At 48.7% G+C, this 15767-nt stretch overlaps 1 protein-coding gene across 4 annotated transcripts in view; it reads right to left on the minus strand.

Moving 5' to 3' along the window:
• The window catches only part of LOC131139241 (transducin-like enhancer protein 3-B), a 30966-nt gene that overhangs the window by 1469 nt on the left and 13730 nt on the right, over positions 1 to 15767 (minus strand). For 2 of the 4 annotated variants that reach the window (XM_058088637.2, XM_058088639.2), the window contains exons 8-20: positions 11438 to 11639; positions 11116 to 11132; positions 8391 to 8513; positions 8164 to 8214; positions 7678 to 7839; positions 6006 to 6144; positions 5609 to 5784; positions 4848 to 4924; positions 4502 to 4751; positions 2287 to 2534; positions 2067 to 2214; positions 1413 to 1563; positions 310 to 386 (exon numbers count right to left, since the gene is read on the minus strand). In XM_058088637.2, coding sequence (XP_057944620.1) covers positions 310 to 386; positions 1413 to 1563; positions 2067 to 2214; positions 2287 to 2534; positions 4502 to 4751; positions 4848 to 4924; positions 5609 to 5784; positions 6006 to 6144; positions 7678 to 7839; positions 8164 to 8214; positions 8391 to 8513; positions 11116 to 11132; positions 11438 to 11639 — 1821 coding nt within the window. Of the gene's footprint in view, positions 1 to 309; positions 387 to 1412; positions 1564 to 2066; positions 2215 to 2286; positions 2535 to 4501; positions 4752 to 4847; positions 4925 to 5608; positions 5785 to 6005; positions 6145 to 7677; positions 7840 to 8163; positions 8215 to 8390; positions 8514 to 11115; positions 11133 to 11437; positions 11643 to 15767 lie in introns of all 4 variants that reach the window. The other 2 variants (XM_058088638.2, XM_058088636.2) reach the window with 1 other exon arrangement.

A 15767-nucleotide genomic window follows, 5' to 3' on the forward strand; every position in this document is an offset into this window, starting at 1 on the left:
GAAGACGGCAGGACGTCACCATCCTTCATTCGTGTGCTCCAGTATCAGGCCAGGAGATTTCAGCTGACATGTCAAATCATGTGCAGTGGTGCCTCGGTTAACATCCGCCCCGGTTAGCACATTTGCCTCCGGTAAACTTTGCCTTGGTTTGCGTTCAACCTGCTTGTTTGGCATCCAAATTTGACACAGTTTTGGAAACATTTGCTTTGGTTAAAGTCTGTTTTGGTTTGAGTCGGACCTTGTGGAAGGGGTTGATGATGTTAACCAAGGCACAGCTGCTAAATCTGATGCATTGTTGGAAGTGAATACCTGGAATATGCTGGCACCATACGGAGTCCTCCATGCGTTCAGGAGATTGTCTTTCCCTGTGCTCACAAACCATTTGCCTGCAAGTACATCATGAATGTCTTGAGATTATAATCCACATTCTCAGCACGCAATCTGGTTTGGGCGTCTTCCAGAAGAACAATATGACTAATAAGACTAGCAAGGCCACAAGGACCTGATACTGCATACATGATGGGTCATGTTGTTTCCAGCCAATTATTCAGATCAGCTTGACATTAATTACCCAAACGACTGATGATGCTTGACTGCTGCTGTAATGGACGGCAGCAAGATCCCAGAAGAAGCATCGTGTCAATAAACCAGCTTTGTAATGGCTGAAACACCAAGTTGGTGGTCTTCCAGCAGATATGAAGAATTTGGGGTGGAGCTTGCAGTCTCTCACTCTCTCTCTCTCTCTCAATCCGAGTATCCAAGACTCAGTCTCTTTCAGTACCAGTCTCCCAGTCTCCCAGTAAATTCTACTACAATAGCGCCCTACATTTCCCCAAATGGTGAAAAAGTAATTGGCATGATGAAAAATTGGCAAAATGAAAATATTAGACCCATGGCTTGCCCCCACTTGAGTGTGGAAAAGAGGAAGAGCGTCGATGTTGCGGATGTCCGGTGGGATGGAGCGCTAAACTTTGGAAGTCGGCTGAAAGCTCTCCAAGCCATGGTGCCGAGGCGCGAAGGTGGGACGGCGAGGTGGACAGAGAAGATTGGAGAGAGAGGGGAGGTGGGGGGGGCAAGATGGTGGATGCCTTTGAATGTTTACAGCAGGAGTCCAGGTTTAAGCCCTAAACTTGGCTCATGGCCTTACTGAACACAGGAGAAAGGAGGGGGGCCATGTGGGGGCTACATGTGGATTACGCCTGAATTATCAGGAGTAAACTATTAGCATTTTGCTGGATGAGATGTTTTCTCCTGAAAAGCAGAAAGCTCGGTGGCGAGTGTGGAGGGATCTGCTGTACTGTAAAGTATAACCCCCCCCACCACAATACTGCAGCCGCGTGATGGCGGTCTGTCTTAGCACAGCCCAGCAAATCAAGCTAACGTGTCTCCAACAGTAAGAGAAGTTTTGGTACCACAGTAGGCGAACTTGAGTGAGAGGACGCAGCTTTCGTGCAGATGGAGCTGGTACTTGTCAGGCTTGGTGTGGTGCAGCACCTCCACGTTGCTGCTCTCCATGCCCACAGCCAGCCATTCTCCCGTGGGACAGTAGCCCAGGGAGAAGATCTGAAAGGAGGACAAAGTAGCGGATGATTAGCCGGTGAAGATCCTTGATCAGTTTGCAATCTGGAAGAAAAGACAAACTTTTTCAAGTCCTGCATGGACGACATGTCAACAAGCGTCAACGTTAACAACTTAGGACTCGCCCCACGTTCAAGGAAAAGCACACTTTTTGGCAATTTTACCATCATCCACTATCCTTATGTGACACATGAATGCATGTTTTTCTCATGTGTGTCATTCAAATGTAAAAAAAGCTAAAAAGAGGCAGCTAAGGATGCACGTAATGGGACGCACCCACTGATAAAACATCCAAAATGGCCACCAACGTTCCGTTTCCACGTGACCTGCCTATGAGCCAAGCTCCAGCAACATTGCCGTTGTTGTTCTTAACGTTGTTCCACCCAAGAAGTACGTGACTGGCGTAGTGACGCCTCGCCACGCCACGCTAGCCGCTAGCATCTCTGACACGGGTAAGTGTCCTCCATGACCGGAAGGCTGGTCTCTACCTGGGAGGTAAAGTCGTGTTGCTGGAGCTGCCGTCCTTCTCTCAAATCCCAGGAGCGGACCGTGTTGTCCAACCCCCCGGTCCAGAGCTTGGTCCCATCGTGGGAGATGTCGATACAGCTGGCTCCATCTGTGTGGCCCTGGAACTGCCTGGAATAAGACCACCATTCTTAGAAGACGTCCAAGAGCCTTGTATGGACACCCTTGTATGGGGGTTCTGACCTGACGAGGGTCTGATTATGGAGGTCCCACACGGCGATGTTTCCATCCGAGCAGCAGGAGAAGCAGACCTTGGCGTCGGGGCTGATGGCCAGTGCGTAGCAGGCCGGGGCGGAGGAGGTGAGCTCCGCCTTGATGCGTGGCGTCTGTGATGCCAGGTCCCAGATGGTCAGCGTGCTGGCCTCGCCGCCCACGATCAGGGTCCGGCCGTCCGGCAACAGCTTGCAAGAACGGATGTAATTGTCTCTGTTCTGGAGCACAACCACAACCAGGCCGTCAGCATTTCAGCAGTACCACAAAGCAGTACTAGCAGTACTACTACCCTGGGCAGTAATGTGTCATACAGAGTCGTAGTAGTACTGCATATAAGGCATGGCTACTGATTGATCCAGAATAGTAGTAGTACTGCATATAAGGCATGGCTACTGATTGATCCAGAATAGTAGTAGTACTGCATATAAGGCATGGCTACTGATTGATCCAGAATAGTAGTAGTACTGCATATAAGGCATGGCTACTGATTGATCCAGAATAGTAGTAGTACTGCATATAAGGCATGGCTACTGATTGATCCAGAATAGTAGTACTACTGTATATAAGGTATCACTACTGCCTGGAAGACAGTAATGTGTCATACAGAGTCGTAGTAGTACTGCATATAAGGCATGGCTACTGATTGATCCAAAGTAGTAGTAGTAGTACTGCATATAAGGCATGGCTACTGATTGCTCCAGAGTAGTAGTAGTACTGCATATAAGGCATGGCTACTGATTGATCCAGAGTAGTAGTAGTAGTAGTAGTAGTAGTACTGCATATAAGGCATGGCTACTGATTAATCCAGAGTAGTAGTAGTAGTGCATATAAGGCATGGCTACTGATTGCTCCATAGTAGTAGTAGTAGTAGTAGTAGTGCATATAAGGCATGGCTACTGATTGCTCCATAGTAGTAGTAGTAGTAGTAGTAGTGCATGTAAGGCATGGCTACTGATTGATCCAGAGTAGTAGTAGTAGTAGTAGTAGTGCATATAAGGCATGGCTACTGATTGATCCGTAGTAGTAGTAGTAGTAGCAGTAGTGCATATAAGGCATGGCTACTGATTGATCCAGAGTAGTAGTAGTAGTAGTAGTAGTAGTGCATATAAGGCATGGCTACTGATTGATCCTTAGTAGTAGTAGTAGTAGTAGTAGTAGTGGCAGTAGTGCATATAAGGCATGGCTACTGATTGATCCAGAGTAGTAGTAGTAGTAGTAGTAGTAGTGCATATAAGGCATGGCTACTGATTGATCCTTAGTAGTAGTAGTAGTAGTAGTAGTAGTGGCAGTAGTGCATATAAGGCATGGCTACTGATTGATCCAGAGTAGTAGTAGTAGTAGTAGCAGTAGTGCATATAAGGCATGGCTACTGATTGATCCAGAGTAGTAGTAGTAGTAGTAGTAGTAGTAGTAGTAGTGCATATAAGGCATGGCTACTGATTGATCCAGAGTAGTAGTAGTAGTAGTGCATATAAGGCATGGCTACTGATTGCTCCATAGTAGTAGTAGTAGTAGTAGTAGTGCATATAAGGCATGGCTACTGATTGATCCAGAGTAGTAGTAGTAGTAGTGCATATAAGGCATGGCTACTGATTGATCCAGAGTAGTAGTAGTAGTAGTAGTAGTAGTGCATATAAGGCATGGCTACTGATTGATCCAGAGTAGTAGTAGTAGTAGTGCATATAAGGCATGGCTACTGATTGATCCAGAGTAGTAGTAGTAGTAGTAGTAGTAGTGCATATAAGGCATGGCTACTGATTGATCCAGAGTAGTAGTAGTAGTAGTAGTAGTGCATATAAGGCATGGCTACTGATTGCTCCATAGTAGTAGTAGTAGTAGTAGTAGTAGTAGTGCATATAAGGCATGGCTACTGATTGATCCAGAGTAGTAGTAGTAGTAGTAGTAGTAGTAGTAGTGCATATAAGGCATGGCTACTGATTGCTCCATAGTAGTAGTAGTAGTAGTAGTAGTGCATATAAGGCATGGCTACTGATTGATCCAGAGTAGTAGTAGTAGTAGTAGTAGTAGTAGTAGTAGTAGTAGTAGTAGTGCATATAAGGCATGGCTACTGATTGATCCAGAGTAGTAGTAGTAGTAGTAGTAGTAGTACATATAAGGCATGGCTACTGCCTGGTGGATGGTCAGCGGATGGTCAGCGGATGGTCAGCGGATAGCCGCTAATTACCAGACAGTCCAGTTGGGACACGGGACTCTTGCTGCCCGGTTGGCTGATGTCCCAGATCTTCACGCAGCCTTTGCCGCCCGTGTAGACGTGGCGTGTGGGATTGCTGATGGTGACGGCGCACACGACTTCCCCGTGGCTCAGCGTGTTGATCTGGCGAGCGTGGCGAGGGATGCCTGGGCCAATCAGTGCGTCTGGAGGGAAGGGCACGGGCTGCATCTGACCGTCGGCACTCACATGAAAAGAATAAGCCCTGCGGGGGGGGGGGGGGGGGGGGGGGTTGGAGATGAACGTGAGGAAGATGGAGGTCTGTTGTATCAGTATACGTCCTGAAAGCTCAACCACTCACGGTTTTCCTCCTGAAATGGAAGTGAGGCTGGCTGGCAGGCCTGGAGCTCTCATGTGGGGGTGGGGGTCAAACCCCGCCTGCATGACAAAAGAAACACGGAAACCAAACCATTGGAATGTTATGAAAGTGAAATTGGAAATGAAACGTTTAAAGGCAGCAGCATGGATTCTACCACACGTCCTCTTGGAGATGTGATGAGATACCACCACACGTCCTCTTGGAGATGTGATGAGATACCACCACACGTCCTCTTGGAGATGTGATGAGATACCACCACACGTCCTCTTGGAGATGTGATGAGATACCACCACACGTCCTCATGGAGATGTGATGAGATACCACCACACGTCCTCTTGGAGATGTGATGAGATACCACCACACGTCCTCATGGAGATGTGATGAGATACCACCACACGTCCTCTTGGAGATGTGATGAGATACCACCACACGTCCTCTTGGAGATGTGATGAGATACCACCACACGTCCTCTTGGAGATGTGATGAGATACCACCACATCTTGCTTGCTAACACCAATGAAAACCTGGGATTTTCAAACATGAGATTTGTGGGAAGAGGCTTTTTCAAGCCTTTGGAATTCCAACCAGCAAACATCAAAGTCATGGCATTGAATACTTGGGGGCCTCCAAGTGGTCTGCAGCCACAGCTGATGGAAGAGCCATGAGCTCCAAGTCCACACGTAGAAGATGTGAAACAGACATCTAGCACAAATACCAAAGTATATTGAAGCTGAAATATTTACGATGGGTGAGCGTCCGTAAGCGGCGGCCGCGGCGGCCGCACTCATCTGGGGTGAAATGAGGCCAGGGTAGACGCCCGGACTGGTCAGGGAGCCGTTCATTTCATGATGGCCCATCATGGCGAAGGGGGCGGCGTAGGAACCCGCAATGGACAGGGGTGTGCGGAGGGCAGGGGCGGCTGGACGGGACAGAAGATCATTTCAGTCATTCACATCGGCTCCTTTTTCACGCTTGTCTATGTAACGTATGTCTATGTGGCACATCGCTGGGTCAAACCTTTCAACGCCCCCCCCCCCGGAAAGCTCTACTGTACATAAACATGACACCTCCAGGCCACGAGGAAGACCACCAGCTAGTTTGTTGTTATGTAAACGACGTTTGCACCCGAGTGTTTGGTACCTAAGGCTTCCACCATTCCGGGCGGTTTTCCCATGGTCAGAGGCCTGAGTCCAGGCGTGGTGCTGGTTCCTGGTGTGGGGGCCTCGTTCCTGGGCGTGGGGGTGTTGGACTTCAGGCTTGGTGTAGATGACTTGTCATTCTAAAACAAAACAAAGATCTTTTAGTCCTTTACTTCTTTAACGTGTCCTCAGTAACACACCGGGCTGAACGCTTTTGTTTTGAAGGGCCGGAATACTCCCGCTGGCGAGCAAATCCGGGCTGAATCTGAGTGGACGGCTCAGAGTAATCCAATCTAACTTGGACAATTCATTCCAGTCATGTTTGAGTGCCTGGCTCAGGGGTCGAGGCATAAACCTTTGCTAAGACGTCAAGCTTGTTAAACTTCGCCAGACAAACTGGAATAATTCAGCGTTTGCTTCCTTTCCCAATCCAGGGAAAAGCAGCGTCAACACCTGCATGCGTTTCGCCTCTGCCTTGTCCCGCAATTTGCGTGTCCTTCATTTTTTTATTTGTGGAACACAAGAAAAGTGGGAAGAGGGTTTGCGTTCCGTTTACGCACAAACAACCAAAAATGGGCACAAAATGACCACGCCCCCGCGCCGCTTATTTACACCGCGTTGAGTTCCTGTGTTCCACATGGGCCTACATTGCCGTCAAGCAGGCGTGGCATCACTTGGTCCCGTGTGGCGAGCCAGCAGGCCTCCCTCCTCAGCTTCATTGGCTCCTCCCTGAGATAGACGACGTGCAAAGAGCAAGATGGAGGCAATGAACTCGGAAAAAGAGGCCGCTGTCCGCCTGGGAGCGGGAATTGCTGAGTAGAAGATACGGCTTTGGGCAATAAGAACAGAAAGGATGAGGCTACCTGCTCCAAAAGTTCAAGGTGCATTCACAACCACTTGATGGAAATCAATGTGTACTACTCATTTTCAACATTTCTAAATGTTCCTGGTGCGCCATCACGCAGACCCACACATATTTTACAGGGGAAAATAAAAAATGAAAGTGGGAGCCACTGGAGTAACGAATGGAAGGAGGGAAGATCCCAGTTGTTAGCATCATCCAGTAATCAGCAGGTTTTGGTCTGACCTGCTAATTGTCCCAAGAATGGCTGGCATCGCTAGAAAATGTTTGGATGGATTCAAATGAAAAGAAAGTGGAATATTTAACTAATATTTATTTGTTATTTTTAACATTGTGCTAGGAAATATCAGAGCCGCAGGTTGCCTACCCTTGGTTTCCACATACTTCACACGTTTACCACCAAAGTGTAAGTCATGCGGACTACCAATCCTTGGTGGAATACTTGACATCAAACCGGTGGAATGGGACAATTTGCCCCCCCCCCCCCCCCATCCAGGTCACAGTGTCGGAGGGCGGGATGGTGGATGAGAGGAATCGGGGAAGTAAAGGCATCACGCCGCCGAGTCCTTTCTAGCGCCAGTGAGGAAGAAAGCAGCATTTATAGGCTAAGCCATAAAGGCGATTGAGAGGAGTAAACCACAGGGTTTGATTCCCACAGCGTGCATCGACCCAGTGGCCCCCCAAGCCCGTCATAGCAGCTAACTGCTAAGCCTCCTGGACACCGGGCCTCCACACAAACCCCCACTCCACTTGACAACAACCCTTTTTAAAGCCCTTTCACCCGTCCAGTTTTTAAAAGAGTGTCACTCACCGCCATGTGGGCGTGGTCCTTGGCTTTGGAGGATGGCGTGCTCCCTGACGATGCCACGGAGGCGGGGCTGTTGGGCGCCGCGTCCTTTTTCAGGACCCGCGATTTGTCCAGGCCGTTCTCCGGAGGAGAGTGAGCAGGGCTGACCCGAGGGGTGGCCGGGTCCTACGGAGTTAAACGAGGAGAGAGATTGAGCAAACAGAGCGGAGGAAGCGAGCGGCGTGCACATGTAGGTCAAACAAACTAGGCCTGGTGTGCAAACACGGATAATACATCCACTTGTGTGCTCAAACACGCCTCCTTCACCTGCTCCTTCTTATCCGTCTTACGGCAAGGAACTTTATGCTTGGCTGCCAAAAGAATTCCGACAAAGGATCCTCACACACAACATTAGCGCAGACCTACTGCCCCCCCCCCCAGGCAGCTGTGTTTAGTCTCCATGCAACATTCACACTAAGGAATGTGGCGGAGCAGCTTTGGCGGTCTCACCTCGTTGGAAACATCCACCACCAGGTCGTCGCTCTTGTCGCCGTCGCTGTCCTGAAAGGAAATGAATAGCAAAGATCCTTGAATAATCCCCAGAATCTGGTACAGACGTCCACCCAGTCCAGCCGGGCGGGGTGCGGTGCGTCCGAAGACGATGAAGGAACGGCAAATGTGGGCCAACGTCCGTGGATCTGCTGTGGGCATGCCCACGCGTTCAGCGTGCTACTCACGTATCTGCTCATGCTGTCCTTGTCATCCACTTTGCGTTTTTTGGGGTCAAGTCCGTAATCAGACGAGCCGCGGTGCTTCTCGCTGGCTGCCCGCAGGCTGTCTGACGGCGACACGGAATTGTTCTGCCGAGAAAACAGCACATCTGTATCAGCGTACCGTACACCAGAAGACGATGAAACCGAATGTTTGCCTCCGTCCTGGCACGGACGGAAAGTAAACAGACTTTTTGCGGAGGGAAGCGGCAGATGGAAGGGCTGGAGAACGCTCCGCTCTACCCAATTCCAGCCAACACTTAAGTCTAGACATGACTCTGGGATCTATTCTTCACTCCAAGCTGTGGCAATATTGACTAAAGCCAAGTGCGCACTGGCGCTGGACTGATTTGGGAGGGAAGGGGGGGACGGGGGTGGGGGCGGCGGGGGGGGCGGCTGAGAAAGCCACCATCATTCCTGTAGTAGCCCAAAGCAGAGGATGCCCGGGACAGATGAAGGACAGCCGAGGACGTGTTTGTGTTCAAACACATCCTGACTAATCCCAAAGGGGAATATTCCGAGACAAGCTTGGAGCAACGGGAACAAGTTGGAACCAAACAAGGATGTGAGAGAAAAAAGACATTATCAAATAAAGGCCAGAACCCTCAGAGGAGGAATCCAATGACCAAAGTTCTAAGGAGAGTGTGCACTGGGTGTGGGCCCGCCCCCGCCCCCGCCCCCGCCCCAGCCCCCCAGTGAAATGAAGGCATGGACAGGAAGCCATGGAGGAACGGGAGGAGACGCGAATGCATTGTGTCGACACAATGAAGAGGGTGTCGCCAACAGGGGAACGGGAATAAAGGAGGTGAAAAGAAAAGCAACTTGGCAAACCACGAGAGCGTAGCAGTGTGGCATTGAGCTTCTCCCCACGAGAGGGCATGCCCACATGAAGTGGCACGCCTTCCGCTGCTGGAAACAGGGTCTTTTAGTTCAAGCTGTTCTCTTTGTAAGTAAACAATGCTTATTGTCACGTCTTTATGTTGTGGCATGCTTGTTTAGATTTTGTTTTGCTGAAACGTAAGTAGAACCGTAGAACCGTAGTAGTACTTCTACTGCTGATTACTAAGGTGGTGACAGCTTTTGAAAAAGGGCTGAGATTGAGAAAGAGACGGTAAGCTGAGGGGAGAACTCCGAGGGCAGCCAGAAGCAACTCACCCTCGTCGTTGCAAAAGAAGGACGGACATGAAAGCCCTCGAAGGAAAGGTCCGACCGGGGCAAAGGTGGTGTCAAAATAACACTGATCCCCGCTTTCAGTACCAAGCACCCCTTTCCTGTTTGGAAAACTGATGGCTTAGAGTCGGACTTCCTTCCCCCACCAAGACTGCAATTCAATTCCAAATATTCCCATTTGTACAACAACTGCTCATTTGGAGCCGGAATACTGGAATAGGAAGCCATTGATTGACGGAATACAGAATCGTCATCGTATGCAAGCCGTCGACCTTAAAAGGGCCGCTTGGACTCAATCAGCCCGTCCTTCCCGCCTCACCCGGGTTGGGATTACAACAGACAGGAGAATAGGAAGCTTTGAAGCCCGAGTGGCTGCAGATGGAAAGAGGTGCGGCAAGATCGGGTAAAGCAGGAGCGGCTGCTCGTCACTAAACAAGATGGAGGGCACTCTGGGATCCCTTCAGAAAGGCCAGTCAATGGGAACTTAATCTGGCCCCTCACTCCAGTTCTCCGAGCGCTATAATCCAGTCCAATAAACAAGGACTTTAACATGGGGGGGCAGCAGACGGCAGGGTGGTGTAGTACGCTTGTGAGTAAATTGTCTAGCGGTGGAGATTCAAAGTCACTTTTAATTGTGACGCAATTAAAGAAGGTAATCCAGTCCCCTTCATTGGATTAGATGTCACTTTCTGATTGGCTGCTCAGCCTATGCTCTTCTGTAGGTGCTGACAACAATGCACAGTCAACCTCTACCGGCCTGTTTGGAGGACACATGCACGCCACTTATTGTGTGATTTATTTTCATTGATTAATTCATCTATTTGTCATCATCCCAGGTCAGGTGACCACGAGAACGACAACTCTCTTCTTAAATTCCATCATGTTTCTCACGCTCTTTATGGAAATGCTAACTTGCAACTTTCTTTGGCTCCATTTTGGGAAACACTCATCAGTTGAAGAAACAACTCATGGCAAAACAGGAAGGTGGCAGTTGTCAAGAAATCAATAGAAATATTTATCAAGAATCACGTCTTCCTTGAAGGTAAAAGTAGCTTAAATGTTCTTTTATGTGCATTTCATGTGGTTTTCTGCATGTCAAAGCATAAAGACGTGTTTTGTTTGGCTTCCTGGAAGGGATTCCTGACGCTAACCAGTAAGACGCCTCGTGGGCGTTGAGGCCTGCGTTGATGAGAACTAAATGAATTCATCACATAGAAATGAAAATGCATGTGTGCGTGTTTCCCCCGTCACTCGTGCATTGCTTTCAGCACCTTGGCGTGTTTCTTCCATAAAACAATGGCATGAACGAAGCGAGACCTTTTGTCAGTCATACAGTCTTTGTCTCAGAGGGTGGAGGCGGGGCCACTAGCATACATACAGAGTGCAGCAGAGTGAGGAAACGTGGATGAAATTAAATTAGATGGCACTACATTGTCATCTCTTTTTTTACTGTAAATGTTGAAATTTCGTCAGGACAGACAGTGGGTGGGGGCACACAGGAGAAGCGGGAGGGTAAACTTACCGTGCTGGACTCTCGTTCTTTCAGCGGAATAGCCAAAGGTGAGTGAAAAGATGAGGGGCCAAGAGGGTGGGGGGGGGGAAGCACAAATTAGTATGGGTGTCATAACGTTTCATGGCTTTCATCAGATACAAGTAATACATAATTCAGATCAAAGATTCATTTCATGTGCAACGTGAGCGACTGCATGCATAATTCATCTGAAGACCACAGCTAGCTATCATTTATAATAAATGCATAGGTTGTTATCATCATCTTTATTGCTGATTCATGGAATTGCGGATGAAAACGGCCACATGAAACCACGGCGTGCTGCGCTCCTTACCTCGGTGCTCCAGGTCGTGATGGTTCTTCTCGTCCTTCACGGGCAGGTGAGCCTGGCTTCCGAGAGCGCCGAGCGCCAGCAGGCCCGAGCCAGCGCCCGTCACGGGAGGGAGGCCGGGCGGCTGCAGACCCGAAGGGTGCGGGGGCAGCTGCACGGGGGGTCCGTGGGCGGCGTGGGAGAGGTGCTGGGCCTGCAGCTGCTGCTGCTGCAAGGAGAGGCAGACAAGAAGAGAGGACAAGTGGGTCGGCTGGGAAGGGAATCGGCGAATGGCTGCACCGTGCCTGCATCAGCGCCGGCTTACACCAACATGACAGTATTTCTAGGCCAATCCGTTTATTCGTAATAACGGGCTGACGGGCGGATCCAGCTCATTGGGTAACCTCTTTCACACGGAGATCCTTCAAAGCAGCAGCAGCCTGTTGCAGTCAACGCAGTATTTGTCTTCATGGGATAATTCTTCTACACAATGACGCCGCATCCTGCTATCACATTAGATGTGCAGCCACATGTACGAATCCCTCCTTTATGGCGGTTGATTGGTTCCTCACCCGACCGTGCAGGTGAAATTCCCCAAAGTAGGATTCCCTGTTTAGAAAGCTAATATTTGAGCAGTTAGAGCCAAGAGAACCTCTTTACAACCTTCAGGATGGAGGATGGAAGTCTAGCTCCAGGCCTGTCTCAATACTTTCGTCCAGATGAACTTCCATTTGGACAAAACTAGAGATGCATGATATCTTTTTTTCCAAACAGATACTGAAACATTCTGCTTCTTGAGGCCGATATTATAACTTCATTTCATCTACTATTAAAATGTGTAGTTTGAGTACACCTGGGGGTCCGTGGGACTGGAACAAATGTGACCAAGTGTACCTGCTGGTTTGTCCTAATGGAATATCATGACTACTAGCACATCACTACAATCTGGAGAACCAGGGTATAGAGGGGGAGGAGCCACCTGCTGTGGCCCAGCAAGGTGCACTGTATTCGGGCACACACTCCGAGCTGCCGGTGTGTTGCTAAATGAGGTCGCGTTTGAGATAGCTGATCAGGTTTCTTTTTTTTATTCCCATCATCACGTCCTTCCTCTAAAAGTGTTTGCTGACAAGGTCGCTCAGAGGAAGTTAGGACGAAGTTAAAAAGATGGGAGGTATTTTTCATTATCAGATTTCCCATAATCATGGTGCATCCCGAGATGAAACAATCTCCCGAAATGTTAAAACATCTCCCAGCACGCTCGTGAAAGGATTGACGAGGACGTGCCGAGCCAACTCCCAGGAGAGCCGGGAAGTCTGGCATCCGGGCTCCGGGCAGAGCGAGTGGCAGGCAGGAGTTAAAGAGCCACTCAGGCAGGAGGGAAGCAAGTGCTTTACAACAAGGTTAAACAGCACTTAGCACATCCATCAAATGTCTCTCCAGAAGAAAAAAAGTCAGGATTTCTATTCTGATGCTGGATACAACCTCAGTGACCTCATCCGTGCGTTCATTACAGTAAATAGAAAACGCTTGTACCGCATATAAAGCTTTATTTAGCAGTACGGAATTTTCAGCTCAGTACTTCAAGCTGGAACTAGAGGTGCACGATAATTACCCGACCAATATGACGGAATTATGACGTCTTGCCGTTAAACCAGATAAGCATCCAACGGGGCGTGTGTGATACTGTTGATTTCGTTTGTCATCCAATACCGATACGATACTTGGTGCAAATTCATCTGATGTATCTAAAAGTGTATTTCATATCATCGCATAGAGAATACATGACATGAATAAACAATGTGCACAAACGACTCTTATGGGTCAGTATTGGAAAGGTGGGGGGGCAAAAGCAAACCCGAGGTGGAAAACCAAAAGCCAAGAAAAGAGGGAAAGTGTCAGCGAGACAGAATGAATAAATAAGAAGAGAAAGAAAGAGCACGGGCCTGGGATCGGTCGGGGCGGGGCGTCCCTATTCAGGGGGCCTAATGAGGAAAAGCGTGCTGGGATCGTTATCAAGAAGCCTCATTAGCAAGATGCGCTTGGGCAGACGGCTGAGGGAGAGGAGTGAGAAAGAGAATTGGAACGGGGAGGACAAAAGATAGGGAAGGGGGGGGTCAGGGGTGGGAGGGGGCGTCTGAAATAAATTGCTTCCAATTCAATATTCATGGGTAAAGACCTAGCATCCTTTTACTCTTATCTTTTTTCATTATGTTTAAACGGCGTTGCAGCTCCGGCAACTTCCACAGGAAACTGGCAATTAAAGTTAACTAGGCAAAGCCGGCTCCCTGCAGAACAGCAACAGCAGCACAAAGCGGCTGGGGGGGGGGGCAATGATCACCATGTTACCCGCCTACAAACCCCCAAGTGATGACAAATACACAACGATACACGACGGGTGTCGCTGCTGATGAAGCTGCTTTCTAGTTCAACACCGATGACACCCCCCTACCGTATGTCACCAAATATTACAACTATAGCTTTTATTTTTCAAAACAATAACCATAGCATTCTGCGTCCCAATATTGCCGTTGAAATTTTACAGTTTTTCTACGTTCTTTTAGGGGAAGAAAATGTCATTCATTCACAGGCCGTGAATGAATGAATGAACCCCCGGCCACCCTGTGTTTAGAGTTCCATCTCGGGCAGAAGGCCTCTTGTTAAAAGTCCTGTAAAGCCAAAGCAGCACACGTGCACAAGCCTCCAAAGCCGCACATTCAAACGGTGGAAACATGAGCTACCCCATAAACCAAACCATGCAAAGCTTCCAGAAAGAGATTTGTGAGCAGGAGCCAGCAAGGACGACACGCAGGCACGGTAGCGGTGATGGTTTGCACCCGCTGGAATTTTCTTATAAGGAAACTGTTCAACAATTATCGACTACAATCTTGCGCTACGTTCAGGAAGTTAAGTAAATTATGACAGCAGCGTGTGACAACACCGCTTTTTATGTGGCCAAAGTTCTTTGATTGCAAAGATATTGATGTGCTTCACAAGAGCGATACAGTACAGATAATTGATATCTATGTTTTTATTTCCATTGAACTGTAGTTTGTGTACATCTGTATGAGTATGAGAGTATGAGAACAAAGTAGGATTTGAGCGAGTTTACCTGTTGACGTTTCCTAAAGCACCACCATGACACTGCTAACACATCACTGTTAACCAGAGAGAACCAGAGTATGGAATGGAGGGAGCCCAGCAAGGTGCACTGTATTCGGGTACATGCCCCGAGCAGCCGGTGTGGGACTGCAGAGGTCAGAGGAACCAGACTGCCGAGGAGGAGCCCCCTGGCATGGCCCAGTGAGGTGTGCTGTATTCAGACACACGCTCCGAGTAGCTGGTCTGCCGCCATGGAGGTCTCTGGCAAACATTGTGTACTTTCAAACGCCACAGCGCTGGCCTTTCAGGGGGATGATGAGGTTTTTTTCCTGCCTCATTGTGGAACATTTGGGACAATGCCCTTCTGAAAGGGAACGTTTGTTTACAAGGGAGCTCAGGGGACGTTACAGGCCGTTAGCATCGCAGGCAGGAGGAAAAAAGAAGCACTTGAATTGCTCACCAGCACCGTACGGTTAACATCGCATCATCAGAGCGTCATAATTCCAATAATCTATAGAAATCCAAATACTTGTTCTTAGCCATCAAGCTATTATCTTGCCAATCACGTACGCCTCCCATGCACACATACTAGTTGACATAGTAGCCTGAATTAGTCCATCTTGTGGTAGACCACAATCCATGTTTTGATTGGACTTCAGTCTGCCAGTCTTTTAATGTCAAGTTCCACAGGCTCTCTGCGGGGAGATTGATTACCTGCCACATGTGTAACCAAATAATTAGGCCTTGCTTTGGTCTGCCGGCGTTCTGCTCTTCCTACCCATCTGCAATTAAAGAAAGGTCAGTCCTCTTGCGGACAGTCTGACCCTTCTCAAGGGGGAAATAGGAAGTAATTACCTTTAAAAGTGGGGGTTGCGCTCGTGGCTCATTTAGTTTAATCAAATTGTGCTATCCAACTCTCATTAGGCTTGACCCCCTGCCAGTGGGACAAGCTAACCACCGGCTAACCCCTCCTACAGAGGACTAATCAGAAGGGTCACTTTTACATCTGGGTCCAAGCTGCTATTAGTAATGGTCTAGTGTTTAAATAAAAGCAGATGGAGGACCAACATCAGTAAAAAGCTCCATTTGGCAAGAGCCAAGCGGAATGTGCATTTGTTGGCTTGTCGCTATTAAAAGACCAATTAGGAATGTTTAAAGTGCACTTGGATTTCTCCACTTGAATCAAAGCGAGGGGAATCGTTTAAGTTAGACGCCAAACGCTGCCAGAGATTCAAACCAAACACAAGCAGACGCA

The sequence above is a fragment of the Doryrhamphus excisus genome, linkage group LG13, assembly GCF_037039965.1.
Source record: "Doryrhamphus excisus strain RoL-2023G ecotype Guam linkage group LG13, RoL_Dexc_Guam_v1.1, whole genome shotgun sequence".
Classification (NCBI taxonomy): Eukaryota; Metazoa; Chordata; class Actinopteri; order Syngnathiformes; family Syngnathidae; genus Doryrhamphus; species Doryrhamphus excisus.